Raw genomic sequence first — 17,729 nt, forward strand, 5'->3', positions numbered from 1 at the left:
ACAGGGCGGGGGCAGGACATCAGGATCAAGGCCAACACCCAGCAAAAGGCCAGAACCCCCACCGCCGGTCTAGAGAGTGACATCCGGGGGGATGGGACTTTCAGGGCTGTTTCCGCTGGGATAACAGCCAACACTCCCCACAGGAGGCGAGGCCGAAACTGCTCTGGCATAAGGGGTTTCCCAGGCAACAACCACCCTAACCCTGCAGGCTCCATCACCAGGGTACAAACCTTGAATTCTATCTACCCTGGCAAGCAGGACAGCGGACAATGCCCTGGGCTTACTCCCACCACCAAATGCACCCAGCCTTTCTCCAGCTGCTGCGAATGCCCAAGGGCCCTTTGGTCCTGCTCCGAGTGCATTTTCCTTTCCTTCCTTTCACGTCTTCGTTACATGCATTTGCAGAGAGGAAGGCTGTTAACCCAGGTGAGCCTGAACCGGTGGCTTCCAGCAGAGCAGCACGAATGTAAGCAGTGAAGGCCCGGCCCGTGTCAGGAGAAGCAGGGAGAGGGGAGGCTGGAGAGCTCAGGAGGGGTGTCCCCGAAGAGGGCCCATCATCCACATGCATCCACACATATTCACCACGCGCCTGCTCGGTGCCGGGCTCTGGGCACAGAGGAACCCAACACAGATGTACCAAATGCAGGCCCAGCCTCCAGGACACACTGAGGGGGGTTATCAGGGAGAGGGGGCAGAGGGGAGAGCAATCTGGGGCGTGTCTGTGTGGGGTAACCCTGGGGCGTATCACAGGGTATCACTGAGCCACTCAAGGGCAAGAGGGAAGAACACACAGGTACCCAAGAATCCATGCTGTGCGTGCAGTAACGGGTGAGCTGGGCAGCTCTGGGAGGTCCACATCCACACATTCCAAAGAAAGGCCTGACCTGGACCTACTTCTGGGAGCTCACCCCTAAGCCCTGGAGTGTCCAGCCCCCTGATAAGAGTGTCCTTGTCTACCTGGTGCCTTAGGCCACCCCCAATAGTCTCTGCTTCCCTGTGATTGATGGTGGGGGCCTTGGGCCACACTGCCTCAGCTTGACCTCTGGAAGGGCCAGAGACAGAGCCCAGTCCCTGAGTGGTCAGTCATGTCTCTGAGACCGAGCCTCCATCACATCTCTGGACACCAAGGCTGGCAACACCGACGTGTGTGGTCCCACATCATGGCTGGGACAGCAAGCGCTGTCCACAGCTCCATGGGGAGAGGAACGCCGGTGCTCCAGGCGGGTCTCCAGGGCCCTGCCCCGGCTCCATGCGGAGAGGAACGCCGGTGCTCCAGGCGGGTCTCCAGGGCCCTGCCCCGGCTCCACGGGGAGAGGAACACCGGTGCTCCAGGCGGGTCTCCAGGGCCCTGCCCCGGCTCCATGCGGAGAGGAACGCTGGTGCTCCAGGCGGGTCTCCAGGGCCCTGCCCCGGCTCCACGGGGAGAGGAACACCGGTGCTCCAGGCGGGTCTCCAGAGACCTGCCCTGCCCCTGCGCCACTCCCCTTGGCTGCTTTTCGTCCATATCCTTTCACAGGATTGAGGTATCACCGAGAAGATCATGGCTGTGCTGAGTTCTGAGGTCCTCCTAGTAAGTCACTGGACCTCAGGGTAGCCTCAGGGACCTGACGTTCCGTGCCAGTGCCCTGTGTCTGGAGCTCCAGGACCAGCCCGAGGTCACCTTCCCCTCTCCACACGGGGTCTGCCAGTTTCCTTCTTGCCCGGCACTTGGGGCTTCGCGGGGGTCAGACCGCTGGCTCAGCACAGTCCTGGAGCTTCCTTCTAAAGACTTCCCACCTGGCCAGGAATGGTGGCTCATGCCTATAATCCCAGCTACTCAGGAGGCTGAGGCAAGAGAATGGCTTGAACCTGGGAGGCAGAGGTTGCAGTGAGCCGAGATAGTGCCACTGCACTCCAGCCTAGGTGACAGAGTGAGACTCAGTCTCAGGGAAAAAAAAAAAAAAAAGAAAGAGGCCCCCAGAGAGCTCTCTCAGCCTCTTCCCACCGTGTGACGACACAGCAAGCAGCTGACCACCTATAACCCAAAAGAACCTCCCCTGAACCTCAGCATGCTGGCACCCTCGTCTCAGACCTTCAGCCTCCAGAACTGTGAAAAATAAATGTTTGAGGCCAGGCATAGTGGCTCACGCCTGCAATCCAAGTTCTTCGGGAGGCCGAGGTGGGCCAATTACAAGCTCAAGCGTTCAAGACCAACCTAGGCAACATGGCGAAACCCTATCTCTACAAAAATATAAAAATTAGCCAGGGATGGTGGTGTGCACCTGTAGTCTCAGCTACTCAGGAGGCTGGGGCAGGAGGATTGCTTGAGCCTGAGAGGCAAAGGCTGCAGGGAGCTGTGATCATGCCACTGCACTCCAGCCTGGGCAACAGAGGGAGACCCTGTCTCAAAAAAAGAAAGTAAAAGAAATGTCTGCTGTCTACAAGCCCCCCAGGCTCTGGAACTTTGCTCTTGCAGACTGAACTCCTAAGACACCTATACGGAGCTACAGGTATACCTAAGGTATACTAGCGCTCATACCTAGCTATAATGATTATTGGTGGTGTTACTATTATTATCACTACTGGTAATGGACATTCAGTCAAAGTTAGGTCTCATCCGCTTCTGGACAAAGTCCCAGTCAGATCTGCCCAACAACAGAATAGTCCACATCAGAAAGCGGTGAGTCTCCCGACTCTGAAATTGCTCCACCAGAGGTTTAAATGGCTCAGAGGGACCGAGGACAGAACTGCAGCCCCTTCTGAGGGAGTGACCCTGTGATCCACCACTCACTGTCCCCCTTCAGACCCAGGACTCTGTGGGGCCTGCGTCCCTGGCAGCAGTGAGCCTGGCCCAGGCCTTGGCACACAATCCTGTAGTGACAGGTTATTCCCAAGCCAGGCCAGGAGGCCACCCATGGCACAGCCGATGAGAAGTGAGTGAAGGTCTCTGGGCCCACCCTGCCGCCAACAGAAAAGCTGGGACATTGGTCATGATCAGGAAGCCCGCAGGGCTAACAGGACACCCCTGCAGCCTGAAGAGTCCCACCTCCCTCCCAGCCCGGCAGAGACTGCACTGGGAATCTGGGGACTTTGTCACACCCCATCCCCAATAAACCTGGCTGCCACGTGGCTGGTCCAGCTCTCTGCACCTCGGGGCTGTGAAGAGAGTGCAGGCCTGGCTCAGACCTGCGTGGGATCCTCCTCACCAAGCTGCTGGGGATGTTCAAAGTCCATAAGGGCCCAATAGAGAGTGGCTGTTACTATTATTCATTACTATCATCATTCATTATTATCATCATTCATTATTATGATGATTAATAATGATTACTTCAGCCAGCTCAGCAGCAAAGTCCACTGGGATCCAGAACGTGCCACTGGGGGCCGAGGGCTGCCCTTGTGTGGCACTGGCTGAAAGAGGCCCTTGACCTGCCAACCAGACGCCTCTCTCCCAGTGAAGGGACCCACGGTGGCCCGAGACAGCTTCTAAGACCACAGGGGTTTGCATACAGCTCTGGGCAGGGATGGGGAGAAGGGACGATGACTTCCCAGGCTATCAGGTGTGCTCCCTGAGAGCCCTTCCCTCCCTGCCTGCTGGAGCTGCCCCTTGGTGGGCCCAAACCCATCACAGTGACCTCCTGTGGCCTCAGTCACCTCCAATGGCCACTGTGACCTCAAGAGCCTGCCTGGGTCCTAAGGTCCCAGGATGTATGAGCAGATATACTGGCTTTCCCAAGGTCACACGGCGAGCCCCCAGGACTGACACTGACCCTGCACCAGCCTCGCTGCTTCTCACTGCATCTGCAAAACAGCTCAGTGCACCTGGCATGGGAGACCTGGGCCTGAGTGTATTTTCTGCACACCCACTAAGCCCCAGGCATTCCACCAAAACCGTCGTTTCTTACTCAGAAAGTGAAAGAAGGCCAAGCTAGGCCTCTGGTCACCACCCACCCCTCTTCCCAAGGCTGACCCGATGCAGCCAGCCTCCGGGCACCATCCCAGGGGACAGCAGAGGCAGCCAACGCTGCAGGCCGCGTGCCGGCCCCAGACGCTCTGTTCCCTCCACCACCTGGGGCCTAGGGCGACGGGCCAGGGCCAGCGGGGAACTCTGGCTCCGCAGGTGGCTGGTGGCAGGTCGCTACTTCCTCGCAGGCCCCAATCCTCAACTCCCTTGAGGCTGGTCCCCTAACAAGGCCCCTGAGGCTCAGCCCCTTTCTCCCAGTCCCATGAGGTAATCACTGATTCTGGTCCAGTCTGCTTACTGCTTATCCTGAGAACCAGCTCTCCAGGCCACCTCAGGAAGGAGGTTCAATTCCGACTTCCTCTCCTGATTTATGAGAGTTGCATTCAATTAACGGGGGTATTGATCTCCCCGCCGCTGGCTAAGGTGCTTGCTGGGGTTGTTATTTTATTTGAAACTGATCACTTTCCTTTTAAAACACAGAGACTCATGTACACAGGTGCCCACAGACATGCATACCGGGAGACCTGAGTGCACACAGCTAGACACATGAGCTCTGCAGCCAGGGAGACAGAGCCTCTCTGTCACTGTGTCTCTGTGTCTGCTTCTGCCTCTCTCACACACACCACACGGGACATGGAGCCCCCACCCCAGCTCCAGCCTGGCTTGCATTCGCACTGCTCTCTTCTGCTTCAGCTCCTCCTTGGCTCATCCACAGCCCCCCGCTCCAATGCTGGGGAGGCCCCCTCCCCAAGCGAAAGCAGAGAAGACTCCTCTCTCCCAAACAAAAAATAAACACGTAAATACACCCATGCACACATGCAGTCCCCTTGTTGAAAGGAGCAGAGCTGGGGTTGGGCTGTGTGCAACGTCATTACCCCTGCCTGGGGGAGCAAAGCCTGAAATCACTGTGCTCCAGGGACAGTGGCAGAACCAGCAGGAGGAGCCAGAGGGATATGGGGCCAGGTGTGGTGGGGTCACTGGAAGGACTTGGGCTCTTACCTGAGTCAGCTGGGGGGCCAAGAGGGAGGGGGGAGCAGAGGAGGGAGCTGGCCTTATTGATGATTTAGAAAGACTCCACTGTGCCAGAGATGGTGGTTAACACCTGTAAGCCCAGCACTTTGGGAGGCCAAGGCGGGCAGATCACATGAGGTCAGGAGTTGGAGACCAGCCTAGGCAACATGGCGAAACCCCATCTCTACAGAAAATACAAAAAAATTAGCCAGGCATGGTGATGCACGCCTGTAATCCCAGCTACTAGGGAGGCTGAGACACGAGAATTGATTGAACCCGGGAGGCAGAGGTTGCAGTGAGTAGATACCATGCCACTGTACTCCAGCCTGAGTGACAGAGCAAGATTCTATCAAAAGAAAGAAAGAAAAGGAAAGTAAGGGAAGGAAGGGAGAGAGGGAGGGAGGGAGGGAGGGAGGGAGGAAGGAAGGAAGGAAGGAAGGAAGGAAGGAGAAAGAAAAAGGAAAAGAAAAGAAGGAAAGAAAGACTCCAGTGGCCACTGAGTCGGGAACAGCTGGTTGAGGTCAGTCAGCAGGGTGAGAAGAGCTGGGCTTCCAGGTATATTCTGAAGGTGGGAGAATTTGCTGATGGACTGGGCGAGGGTGTAAGAGAGAAGAGTCGGGGTGACTGCAAGGTTGAGGTCTCAGCCATGGCAATAATGGCACTGATACAGCCTGAGATGGGGGTTGGGGCAGAAGGGGGTTCTGGGTGCAATCAGGACACCCCATATCTGAGCGTTCCCAGGACACCCAGATGGGTCGGCAGGTGCTTATTCTGAGAGCAGCAGCATCCAGGGCTACGGCCCGAGCTTAAGACGTAAAATGGGGAGTCTAGAGGACAATGGTGCTTTTTCGTTTTTCTGTTTTGTGAGACAGACTCTCCCTCTGTCACCCAGGCTGGAGCACAGTGGCGTGATCTCGGCTCACTGTAGTCTCCGCCTCTTGGCATCAAGCGATTCTTCTGCCTCAGCCTCGGGAGTAGCTAAGACCACAGGCACGCACCACCACACCTGGCTAACTTTTGTATTTTTAGTAGAGACGGGGTTTCACCATGTTGGCCAGGCTGGTCTTGAACTCCTGACCTCAAATGATCCGCCCACCTCGGCCTCCCAAAGTGCTGGGATTACAGGCGTGAGCCACCACACCTGGGCTAAAGGTGGTTTTTAGAGACATCGAAGTTCAGGGTTCAAGCCCACCACTGCCCCTCACTGACCAGATCCTCCAGCCACAGCACTCCCAGGCGGCCCCTCCTCCCTAGTCCTCCTCCCTCGGGCTCAGCCACCTCTGGGTCTGCAGGCCATCTGCTCCTTCCCACTGACCAGAGCGCTGGCTCTGTCTCCCCAGTCAAAAAATCCCTCCTTCAAGACTCATCCCAAACACCCCCTGTGCCATACTTGGTGATGTAAGCCTCCCCCAATGTGGCAAGGTCACCCCCTTCTCTGGACCCTTACAGTATCAGGAAAGCAAGGGAGACAAACCATCCTCCCGCGCACGGGGCACGGGGCCCAGGCCTCCCGTCATCATCGTCTCTAATGCACACGTGAAGAACCCGAGGCTCATAAAAGAGCCCAAGGCTGCCCATGTCTGCCCGACTCCCAGGAGCCACCGCCAGGCTGGGCACCGGGCACGCAGCGGAATTCTCTCTTCTATGTCCTCCACCTGCTCTCAAACCTCCAGCCCGGACTCTGCACACAGTAGGCATTCAACAAATACGGACTGACCTCCTCAATCCAGACAGCCTCAAATTTCGGTGTTTTTATGGCCTTACGGAAAATTCAAAGATCATTACTATTTGGCTTTAGGATACATAATAGGATGCCGTCTGCAGCAAATCTGCCTCCCTAATTATGTTTTCCTAGGCTAAAATCGCAAATTTACTTTCCCCGAGGACACACCAGCCATGAGTGGAAGGCGGCAGCCCAGAAGCTTCGGAAACGGTTGGAGAAGAGCAGGGCAGGTGTTTTTTTAAGCCACAGGAAATTTCTAAGTGGAGAATCCAAGTGCAGGTACCCGAGAGTTTTCTGGAAACACAGCAGCAGGCACTCCTGCAGGATTTTTGCCGGTCTAGCTGCAGGTTGGTAAACCTGGAGTCAGGTTCGGGGTGGGGAAGGGGCAGGAGTGTCTGTGCTCAAGGGGAGTGTGCGCAGGCAGCTTTCACAGGCCCTGGACACACCCACCGTTTCTCTCCCTGAAACCAGTAACCACAGTGTCCCTGAAATTGATGGCTCTGCCTGTGGGTGTGATGGGCTCTGCCGGGTGTGATGGATGGTTGCTATTTCCCAGGAGGGAGCTGGGAGGTGGCGCGTGTTCCCCATCCCCGTACAAGTTCTCTCCTTCCCCAGGAGGAGACAAAGGGCAGGGCAGGGGAGGGAGGGACAGGCCAGGACTGGAAAAAATCAGAGACCTCAGACGTGCCGGCAATAGCACCCCCAGCTCAAGAAGGCAGACCTGGACCCGAGGTCCACCGGCCCCTCAGCTCTGCTGCCTGCAGCAATATCCTCAACAGAGACCAACAAGGCCTGCTCCTGAGCTGGGGAACAGGCCTGCGGACAGGGCTGCATCAGCTGCACAGCTGGGGACAGACAGGAAAGCTGAAAGAATGAGAGGGGCAAGGGGCTGGACCCGAGGGAGAAGGACGGAGCCGGGGGGCAGGGGCTGGATCTGAGGGCACACAGACAGTGTCAGAGAAGAGGGATCCATGCACACGGACAGGAAAATGGCCTCATGCCCCGGGGGGGTTTCCAGGGAAGCTCAGATCCCTTTGGCAGGACTCCCCATCTCTACCACAGCCTTGATACTTCCCCTCCTGCCACCCTGTTAATCCAATTTTCACACAGCAGTCAGGGTGATCTTTTTAAAAAATAAATCCAGTAGGCCGGACGCGGTAGCTCACACCTATAATCCCAGCACTTTGGGAGGCTGAGGCGGGCAGATCACCTGAGGTCAAGAGTTCAAGACCAGCCTGGGCAACAGGGCAAAACCTTGTCTCTACTAAAAATACAAACATTAGGCCTGGCACGGTGGCTCACACCTATAATCCCAGCACTTTGGGAGGCCGAGGCAGGCATATCACCTGAGGTCGGGAGTTCAGGACCAGCCTGACCAACATGGAGAAACTCCATCTCTACTAAAATACAAAAATTAGCCGGGTGTGGTGGCACATGCCTGTAGTCCCAGAAACTCAGGAGGCTGAGGTAGGAGAATCACTTGAACCCGGGAGGCAGAGGTTGTGGTGAATCAAAATCACACCATTGCACTCTAGCCTGGGCAACAAGAGCAAAATTCTGTCTCAAAAAAAAACAAAAATTAGCTGGGCGTGGTGGCACACACCTGTAATCCCAGCTACTCAGGAGACTGAGGCAGAATTGCTTGAACCTGGGAGGCAGAAGCTGCAGTGAGCTGAGATCCCACCACTGCACCCCAGCCTTGGTGGCAGAGCTAGACTCAAAATATAATAATAATAAAAATGAATGAATAAGTAAATAAATAAATCCAGTAACTTCCCATGGCTCTCGGAATGGCATCTCATGGCTGACAAAGCCCGTAACCTGGCCCCGCGGATCTCTCCCACCCCTCACCATGCCCGGCCTTCCTGTTGGTTTCTTCCCTCCAACAGAACAAGCTCGTTCCTACCCCAGGCCCTTTGCACTTGCTGCTCTCTCCACCTCAGGTTTTCTGCTCCCAGCTCCTCACCTACAACTGACACCTCCCCTTCATTCAGATTCAGGCTCAAATATCACAGACTCGGGAGGGCCTTCCCAGACCACCATTAGCATAGCCAGCCCCTTTCCCAGTCACTCACTCTCCAGTCTCTGGAGCATGGCTCAGGATCTGAAATGATCTTGTTTGCTTCTTCTTCCTGGTTATTCCCTGTCTCCCCCTCCAGAAGAATGAGGACAAGGCGCTCTCGGGTTCATCACTGTGCCCCCAGCACCTGCAGCCTGACACTCCCCAGTGCATGGGCAGATCGCTTTCATCCCGTCTATTAGGTGATAAATCCCTGGAAGGTGAAATCGCCTCTGACCAGGGACCCAGCACGATGCAGTGGAGCCCGCCAAGGAGACCTGGCTTCCTGGGGGTGACGAACCCCACCGTGAGCCGAGCACCGCACTAGACACTTCACGTCGGTATCACATTCCATCCTCAGTTCCAGGACCGCAATTTTCGTGCTTACATTTTCCATACCAAAAACATGGGAGTGCAAGATCTAACAAAGGATTTTTTTTTCTGATTCGTGAAATAATTGATATGAAAACTCTTAAGAAAGAAAAAAAGAAAGAAAGAGAGAGAGAGAGAGAAAGAAAGAAAACTCTTAGAGGCCAGGCACAGTGGCTCACATCTGTAATCCCAGCACTTTGGGAGGCCAAGGTGGGCAGATCACCTGAGGTCAGGAGGTCAAGACCAGCCTGGCCAACACGGCAAAACCCCGTCTCTACGAAAAATACAAAAATTAGCCAGGCATGATGCTGGGCACCTGTAATCCCAGCTACTTAGGAGGGTGAAACAGGAGAATCCTCTGAACCCAGGAGGTGGACATTGCAGTGACCTGAGACCACACCACTGCTGGTCTCCAGGTGGGCAACAGAGCAAGACGCCATCTCAAAATAAATAAATTAATAAAACCTCTTAAAAAGGGATAAAAACCGTACCACACATAACCACATGTTTAATAATCATCAAGAGCACAGTGCTTAGAAACGTGGGCTGTGGGGCCAGTCGGCCTGAACCCAAAGCCAGGTCCAGCCGCTCACAGCTGTGCAACTTTGGGTGAGTTTCTGAACTTCTCTGTGCCTCAGTTTCCTCCTCTGGGAGATTAAAGTTTCCTCCCCTGGGAGAGTAAAGATTTAATTAAATCATTCATTAAAGATTAAACCATAAGACGGTTGTGAGATGGGTAAGATCACGGAGCTTACGCAGTAGGAACCATGCCAGGTGCTCAGTGCACGTTGAGTAAATGTCAGCTGATGTGAGGGTAATGACGCTCACACCAGGCTGGCCTGCCAGGCATCCAGGACATTCGCTCAGTCGGCAAAGCCGGTCAGAGGTTGGCCCCGCAGCCAGCAGCCCAGCACCAGCAGGCTACGTGGCAAAGGATCCCACACCAGTCCACATGGGCGCACTGTGTTTCAGGCCTGACTCAGGCAGGCGTCCCAGCCTCCCGTGGGCACAGTGACCTCCTGTGGGTCATCATTTTCCTCTATTTCTCCCAACTCCGTACTTTAGAAATGCCTGGAGCTTTGGCTTTTCATCACACACGTTGGCTGAGAAAGAGCTTTTCTGCAAATTGTCTAAAAGTGCATTTCAAGCTTAATTTTTAGCAGCTAGAATACATTTAGCACATCAATCTCACAAAGAACCCCAATATGTAAAAGACAGAAAGTGGAGCTCATCTGCCTGGAATAGGGTGGGGTCAAAGCCCCCTCCTTCCACACCCGCCTCTAGGGACCAGGACTTCCCAGTCAGGGCAGCCTGACCTCACGCGCTCCTGTTCCCCGAGGTCCAGGAGATGCCTGTATACCTAGGACACGACTTGGATGTCATACCACATGCGTCTCTGGAGATGCTGCTGGTGCTCATAGGAGAGCAGCAAGACTCGGGGCTCTCAGACATCCTGGCCGAAGTAGGAGAATATTTAGAATAAACAAACCAGATAGTTCTACTTGGCAAAAATGGCCAGGGGTACATTAGTATCCACACGTGCCCCTCAACACAGAGCTCAAAATCGTCATTAAAAAAAAAAAAGAAGAAAAGGAAAGGATGGGCCAGGCATGGTGGCTCACGCCTGTAGTCCCAGCACTTTGGGAGGCTAAGGCAGGTGGATCACCTGAGGTCGGAGTTCAAGACCAGCCTGGACAACACGGTGAAGCCCCATCTCTATTGAAAAACAGAAAAATTAACCTGTGTGGTGGTGCCTGTAATCCCAGCTACTCAGGAGGCTGAGACATGAGAATCACTTGAACCTGGGAGGCAGAGCTTGCAGTGAGTCAAGTTCGTGCCACTGCATTCCAGCCCAGAGTAAGACTGTCTCAAAAAACATTTTTTTTTTAAATTTTTTAAAGGTAGTAGATGTAATCTCAGCACTTTGGGAGGCCAAGGCAGGCGGATCACAACATCAGGAGTTCAAAAGCCTGGCCAACATAGCGAAACCCTGTCTCTACTAAAAATATAAAAATTAGCCGGGTGTGGTGGCATATGCCTGTAGTCCCAGCTACTCGGGAGGCTGAGGCAGGAGAATTGCTTAAACCAGGGAGGTGGAGGTTGCAGTGAGCCAAGATCACGCCACTGCACTCCAGCCTGGGCGACAAAAAAAAAAAGGCAGTAGAATATGTACTGAGATGCCACTTACATGATTTGTTAAAATCACACACTACGCATTTATAATGTGTGTGTGTTAAACATATGTGCAAATGTGCTTGGAATGGACTGGAAAAACATCAATTTCAGGGAGGCACTTGTCTCTAGGGAGAAGTTGTTAAAGGGCCCTTCAGTTCTCATCTGTGATGTTTCATTTAGAGAGGAAAACAGGCCACAAATGCGACAAAATGTTAACGGTTATTAAATTTGGGTGGTAGAAACGCGCTCTGGACTGTATTACCGTGTGGCCAAAATTTTCTCCAGATTCACAAAACGAGATGACGGCAGCACCCTGGGCAGAGTGGCAGGTGCCACCAATCCCCAGCTCCGTGTGCCTCCTCCCCACATCCCCTCACCTGTCTGCGGGAAAGTGCAGGTCGCCGCCGGCCCGGTGCAGCTCGCTGCCATTCTCCAGCCTGGCCAGTGCATCCATGCGCTTCACCATCAGCTCCAGCAGGTCGCTCATCTTGCGCAGGACACCGCGGGACTCAGGGCCCCCCATCACTGTGGGCAGAGTGTGGGCATGGTTAGGGGAGGCCCAAGCAGCCTGGAGGCTGCCTGAGGCCACCTGGTGTCCAGGCCGGGGCAGCTCAGACAAAGCTGGCCCCAAAGCCCCCAACACCAACACCAACACCAGACCCCAGCCTCACCCCCATCTTCCCAGGCACTTCTGACCCCTTTGCTGCATTGCGTTGTGGTGCAGAGAACAGCATCGTGGTTCTCATCGTGGAGTGCAGAGCCCTGGGCAGCCCTGTTCCCCACCAGCCGTGAGACATTGGGATCATTTCCTAAGCCCTCTGGGCCTCAATTCTGTCAACTGTAAAATGGAGCTTTAGATGTCACCTCTGAGGTGCCCTGGGCCCCAACAACCCTCATGTCCGTGAGATGGCAGGGAAGGCCCAGCATAGGGCAAAAGCCCCAGGGCCCCCCAACACAAGCTCCAGGCAGAACTTCTAGATCAGGGTTCCTAGAAGGGCGGCCAATTGCCAAGCAGCATCTGAATCTTCCGGCCAGGCTGTTAAAATTCAGATTTCTAGGCCTTGGTCTAGATCTGCCAATTCAAATCTCTGGGGCCCGGGGCCCGGGAATCTGCAATTTCCTTGCTCCCCGTGGATCCGAGCATGTGGGTCAGTTGGGAGCCTGTGTTCAGGGACCCAAGGCCCTGTGGCTTCCCCAGCCTTCCTCCTGCCCAGTCTCTGGGCCCTGACCCCATCTCTTCCCCATCCCCCTTCCCTGGACCCTCGGGTAGGAAACCATAATGCATGTGTCCTGAGTCTCAAGCTGGTCTTTGGGTTCCCAAAGGTCGACTGACAAGGGCAGGTTCCCCAGGGCAGAGGCGGCTGCTCTTCCCTCTGCTCCCAGCCTGGGCAGGGGAGACCTTGCGAAGAACAGAATTAAATGAAAATGAGGCGCTTCGACCAAGATCCCATTAGGCAGCCTGCAATCCTCCACGGCTGCCTTTCTCATCATTTCCGATCATTAGTGCCGCACGTGCCCGTGTGCAGGAGTGAGTTCTCGCCTTCCTTTTTAATTAAATCTGAAGGCGTCACATTGCCCCTCCAAACAGTCCATAGGGAGCTGGGCTCTAGGCACTAAAATCCCCAACTCAGCTCCGCGCCTACCACCATGGGTCGGGCTTGAAAGCACTCCCCAAAATGAGCCAAGTCACCTGGGGACACAAACCCTCCACGCTCCCAGGTTGCCGGTCCAGGGGCCCAGTAGAGGATGCCATGGCTTGGGCTCCCCAGAAGCCACACCTGGGACAGGGGTTTGACGGTAAGTAGTTTAACCAAGAGCTGATGGAAGCCCCAGCAGGAGAGTGATGAAGAGAGACAGGGAAGCGGGGGAAGCTGTGAAAGCTGCACTGCCCGGCATGTTACCACGCGGAGGCCCAAGCTCAGCACTGCAGGGAAGGCCCGAGACCGTGTGGAGCCCGCTGCAGTCACCACGACTGGGAGGGGCGAGGGGACTGGGCCATTCAAATGCCTTCTCCCACCAGTCTCTGGGTGAGGGCTGCTCTGTTCCAGAGACCACCCTGCTCTGGCACTTTCCCCACTCCCCCTCCCCGCCCCACCATGGGGTGGCTAAAGGAAGCTTCCAGGCAAGGTCACACAGATGCTGGCAGCCGGAGGTCTGGTCTGTGTTCACTGGAATCGTAAGGGCCGAGGGTGTGAGCACCACCAGCATCCACTTCTCAGGAAAGAAGGAGCCTGAACACCTCAGCCGGCTCAGAGGGATAGACAGGGCTGGGAGGCAGGCACTGCGTGAGCTCTCACCGGCCTCCGCCCACTGACTCCCGTGTGACCAGCACACAGTCATCGGATGGCTCTGAGCCTCAGCATCCCCAAATCAAGGCAAGAATTCCAGGTCCCATCTGCAAACCAATGTCATAGCACCAGGAAGGTGACGACAGAGGCCACTGAGAAGAGGCAGAGCAGGGAAAGGAGAGAGGGAGCTGAGGCGCTGGGCTGGGCAGGGGCAGTGGCGGCCCCCGCGTCACCACGGCTGCTCTCACACCCCTGCTTTGCTTCCGCCCTTCTTCCCTGGCTGCAGCCAGCCCAGCCGCTGCTGCTGCGTTCCCACACTGATATAAATCACACTGGCTGGGCACCCCTGACAGCTGAGCCTGCCCTATGTCAGAAGGGAGCCCACAGGAGCTGGGGAGGGACCACTCACGCATCTTGGAAACGCCAGCCAGGCTCAGGCTGCAAAAGAGGAGAAGCTGCAATTTCTTTAAAGACACAGAGTTCCGGCCAGGCGAGGTGGCTCACGCCTGTAATCCCAGCACTTTGGGAGGCCGAGGCAGGCAGATCACGAGGTCAGGAGTTCAAGACCAGCCTGGCCAACATGGTAAAACCCCATCTCTACTTAAAAAATACAAAAATTAGCCAGGCGAGGTGACACGAGCCTGTAATCCCAGCTACTTGGGAGGCTCAGGCAGGAGAATTGCTTGATCTGGGAGGCGGAGGTTGCAATGAGCCAAGATTGTGCCACTGCACTCCAGCCTGGGTGACAGAGAGAGAGAGACTCCATCTCAAAAAAAAAAAAAAAAAAAGACACAGCGTTCCTGGCTCTGAAGAACACGAATGAATGGAAGCAGGGGTCGGTGAGGGGAGGACGTAGGGGGCAAAGAGCAGCGGAAGAGGAGGAGAGAGAGGCGGAGATGCCCAGGAAGGCTCACAGGTGGGGTCGGGTATTGGAGAAAATGGGCATATTCCCTCCCCACCCCAAGAACTGAAGCAGCAAAGGACTTCCCCACAAGTCCCTCTCGGAAAAGAGTGGATTTTCAAAAAATCAGCTAGAAATTTCATTCTAGCGTTAAACGAGACTAACTCAAGTCTCTCCAGCCTCTCCGGCCCTCCCCACACACTCACACACTCAGTGGGTTAATCTGGGCAGCCCTGGTGAGCCATCACCCATAGCCTGGGCTGGAGTCCTTCTCCAAAGCACTGGGATGAAACAAACAGGATATAGACGGCTCCCTGTCTCTCTGGGGGCTTCCCAGAGTTGGGGGCAACGGTTTGCTTTTTCAGATCAGTCTTATTTCGGAGACGACTGCCCAAGTCCATCAGCCAAATTCAACACCGAGCTTGCAACCAGTGCTTGGAGTAAATGAAGAGATTCCCATCATTTTAGCTTTTTAGCTAAATGATGTCCTCCTAGTTTTTACCAGGAGGACATCAGATGACCAGCCTGGCCCTGCTTTGCACAACTCCTAGGGACACCACTGGTAATGTGACCACCTAAAGGGTGTCGTGGAGTTGTGCAGTGCGCAGCCTGCCCACCCTCCCTGGGCAGCCCTGGTGGGCTGTCACTCATAGCCCAGGCTGGAGTAGCCTCTTCTCCAAAGGACTGAGATGAAAAATGGAATAGCGGGCCACAGCTGGGACATCGTAGCTGTGCCCTGGCCAGAGCTCTCAGGCCTGACTGACCACAGAGCCTGTTAAGCAGCTCGCTCCTGCAGACAAAGCACCCTGGCAGTGCTGAACCCACAGCACGGCTTTTGGGGCGGCGCTGTGTTCCCTGGATTGCCTCGGGCCTGGCGCCCTGCCTGCTGCTCTACTGGTCCCGCTCTCCAAGCCCACCCCAAGCTTCCTCTGCCCCTGCCCATTGCCTGAGCCCCTCCCAGACACCTCTCAGTCACAGCTCTCCACCCACACCCCACGCTCCCAGCCGCATTCCACAGTCTGGAAAACAGCTGGTGGGCCAGAAACTACGAGGTCTGGCCTCGAGCTGCAGGGGCCCCTGAGAGTCGACAAAGCAGAGCCGCAGCAGCAGCACGGTGGCCTGGGCCCGGTCAAGCCGGGCAGGGCAGAAGCCTGGGCTCCAGACCCACTCTACCACGGACCAGACGGGTGGGCAGGTCACCGTCCCTCTCTTGGCCTCGATTTACCCTCATGTTAAACGAGGGGGCTGGGCTCACTGAGCTCGGAGTCTCTATCGCCCTGACTTCTGTTTCTGCGTCTTCCCCTAATTGCCTCCAGAGATTAGGGAAACGGGAAAGGAAAGCATCACTCCTATAAAAGCTGGCAGCAGGCCTGGTGCAGGGGCTCACACCTATAATCTCATCACTTGGGGAGGACAAGGTGAATGGATCGCTTGAGCTCAGGAGTTCAAGACCAGCCTGGGCAACATGAAAAAATGCCTTTTCAATAAAAAATACAAAGATTAGCCAGGCAGGGGGGTATGTGCCTGTAATCCCAGCTATTTGGGGGGCTGAGGTGGGAAGACTGATGGAGCCCATGAGATTGAGGCTGCAGTGAGCTGTGATTGCACCACTGCACTCCAGCCTGGGCAACAGGGCGAGACCCTCTCTCAAACAAACAAACAAAAGCCCTGAGGACTTACAGAGGCATGGGTCATTGCAGCCTGGGTTTCATGATGGCCACGCCCACAGAGACAGATCCCCGTCTGTAGTTCTTCAAGCCCCACCCCATCAGACTGGACCCGAGGCAGTGAGAGTCCCACCCTCCAGTGCCTGGGGCTCAGGAGCTGCTCCCATCTTCTGCAGATGGCAAGGAACTCCAGAAACCCCTGAGACCTGGGAGACAGCCCCCACCCCTTCCCAATGAGTCCTCGCGGCACCAGGCACATTTTCTGCTCCAGAAATGCCCAAAGACAATGGGAGTAGGGTACTCTGGTGGGAAGCAGGTCAGGCCGACCCTCCCCCAGTGACCCACTCCCCTGAAAGCCACCATTGGCCCTGGGACTGTCAGCAGAGCAAGCTGACACCGCTTCCCCAGAGTCACTTCGCCACTCTTGGCGTCAGTTAAATTGAAATATATTTAATGTGAGGCCCCAGTGATACATCTCAGAGCAGGCACATGTTCCCTCCATATTTCCATATAAATAAGGAAAGCTGGGAGCCGGGAGATACAAATAGATCCTCTCATTTACAGACGGGGTGTGTTTATTGCCCATGGAGGCACATCCCCTCCCCAGACGCTCTTTGTCTCTCTCTGTCCCTCCCATCCTCCTCCGTCCCCCTTTTCTTGTCCCCATCCCCACCCTTTACCATTGGAAATTGAATGAGCCCCCATCTCTCCAGAAAGCAGAGACCTCCCTGGCACTGAGAAGGGAGCTGTGACCGGGTGTTTGCACAGCTGGAGAAATGCGTACATTTGTCTCTCTGTACTTGGTCACCACAGAAACCAGCTGAGGCCACGGGAGCTCTGGGCTCCGGGCAGCAGAGAAGACAAGGACAGACTCTGGGAGGTCACATGAGGCTCTTCCTCAGCCCTTGGGGCCCTGGACCCCATCCATCACCCCTGAGAGAAGAGCCCCAGGGCCCCTTAGCACCGAGGGCCAGAGCCAGAGCCATCCACGGAGCCAGGAAGCCTTCCCCGGGTTCATTCCTGGCGGAGGCCTGGGAAGTCTAGGAGGACGCAGTAGACACATGCAGCTGTGCCATGGACCTCCAGCCTACAGAATCCTCCCAAAAGACAGTTCCCACCACTACTTTTTTGTTTTTTTAACCCAAGACAGTCTCACTCAGTCGCCCAGGCTGGAGTTCAGTGCCATGATCTCGGCTCATTACAACCTCCTCCTCCCAGGTTCAAGCAATTCTCCTGCCTCAGCCTCCCAAGTAGCTGGGATTACAGGCGTGCGCCACCACACCCAGCTAATTTTTGTATTTTTAGTAGAGACGGAGTTTCGCCATGTTGGCCAGGCTGGTCTCGAACTCCTGACCTCAGGTGATCCACGTGCCTCGGCCTCCCAAAGTGCTGGGATTACAGGTGTGAGCCTCCGCGCCCGGCCTCCTACCACTATTTCTTCAAGGCAAGTCAGAGGGCAGGAAACAGCCCCATAGCCCTATCTGCAGCCACAGGGGAAAGGAGGCCTCAGGTGTCAATTTAGGAGGAGAGAAGGGCTGGAAGGGCAGGAGACAGGAGGAGGGCCTGGGGTGGGAAGTAGGGTGGAGCTGCCTG

The 17,729-nt window shown here is 55.5% G+C and overlaps 1 protein-coding gene across 2 annotated transcripts in view; it reads right to left on the bottom strand.

Moving 5' to 3' along the window:
• The window catches only part of MGAT5B (alpha-1,6-mannosylglycoprotein 6-beta-N-acetylglucosaminyltransferase B), an 84,930-nt gene that overhangs the window by 58,495 nt on the left and 8,706 nt on the right, over positions 1–17,729 (bottom strand). For both annotated transcript variants that reach the window (XM_064369739.1, XM_064369738.1), the window contains one exon: positions 11,658–11,805. In XM_064369739.1, the coding sequence (XP_064225809.1) occupies positions 11,658–11,805 (148 nt within the window). The remainder of the gene's footprint in view (positions 1–11,657; positions 11,806–17,729) is intronic.

This window comes from Aotus nancymaae, unplaced genomic scaffold (genome assembly GCF_030222135.1).
Source record: "Aotus nancymaae isolate 86718 unplaced genomic scaffold, 86718_ANA_hifiasm-v0.15.2.pri h1tg000089l, whole genome shotgun sequence".
In the NCBI taxonomy this organism is placed as follows: Eukaryota; Metazoa; Chordata; class Mammalia; order Primates; family Aotidae; genus Aotus; species Aotus nancymaae.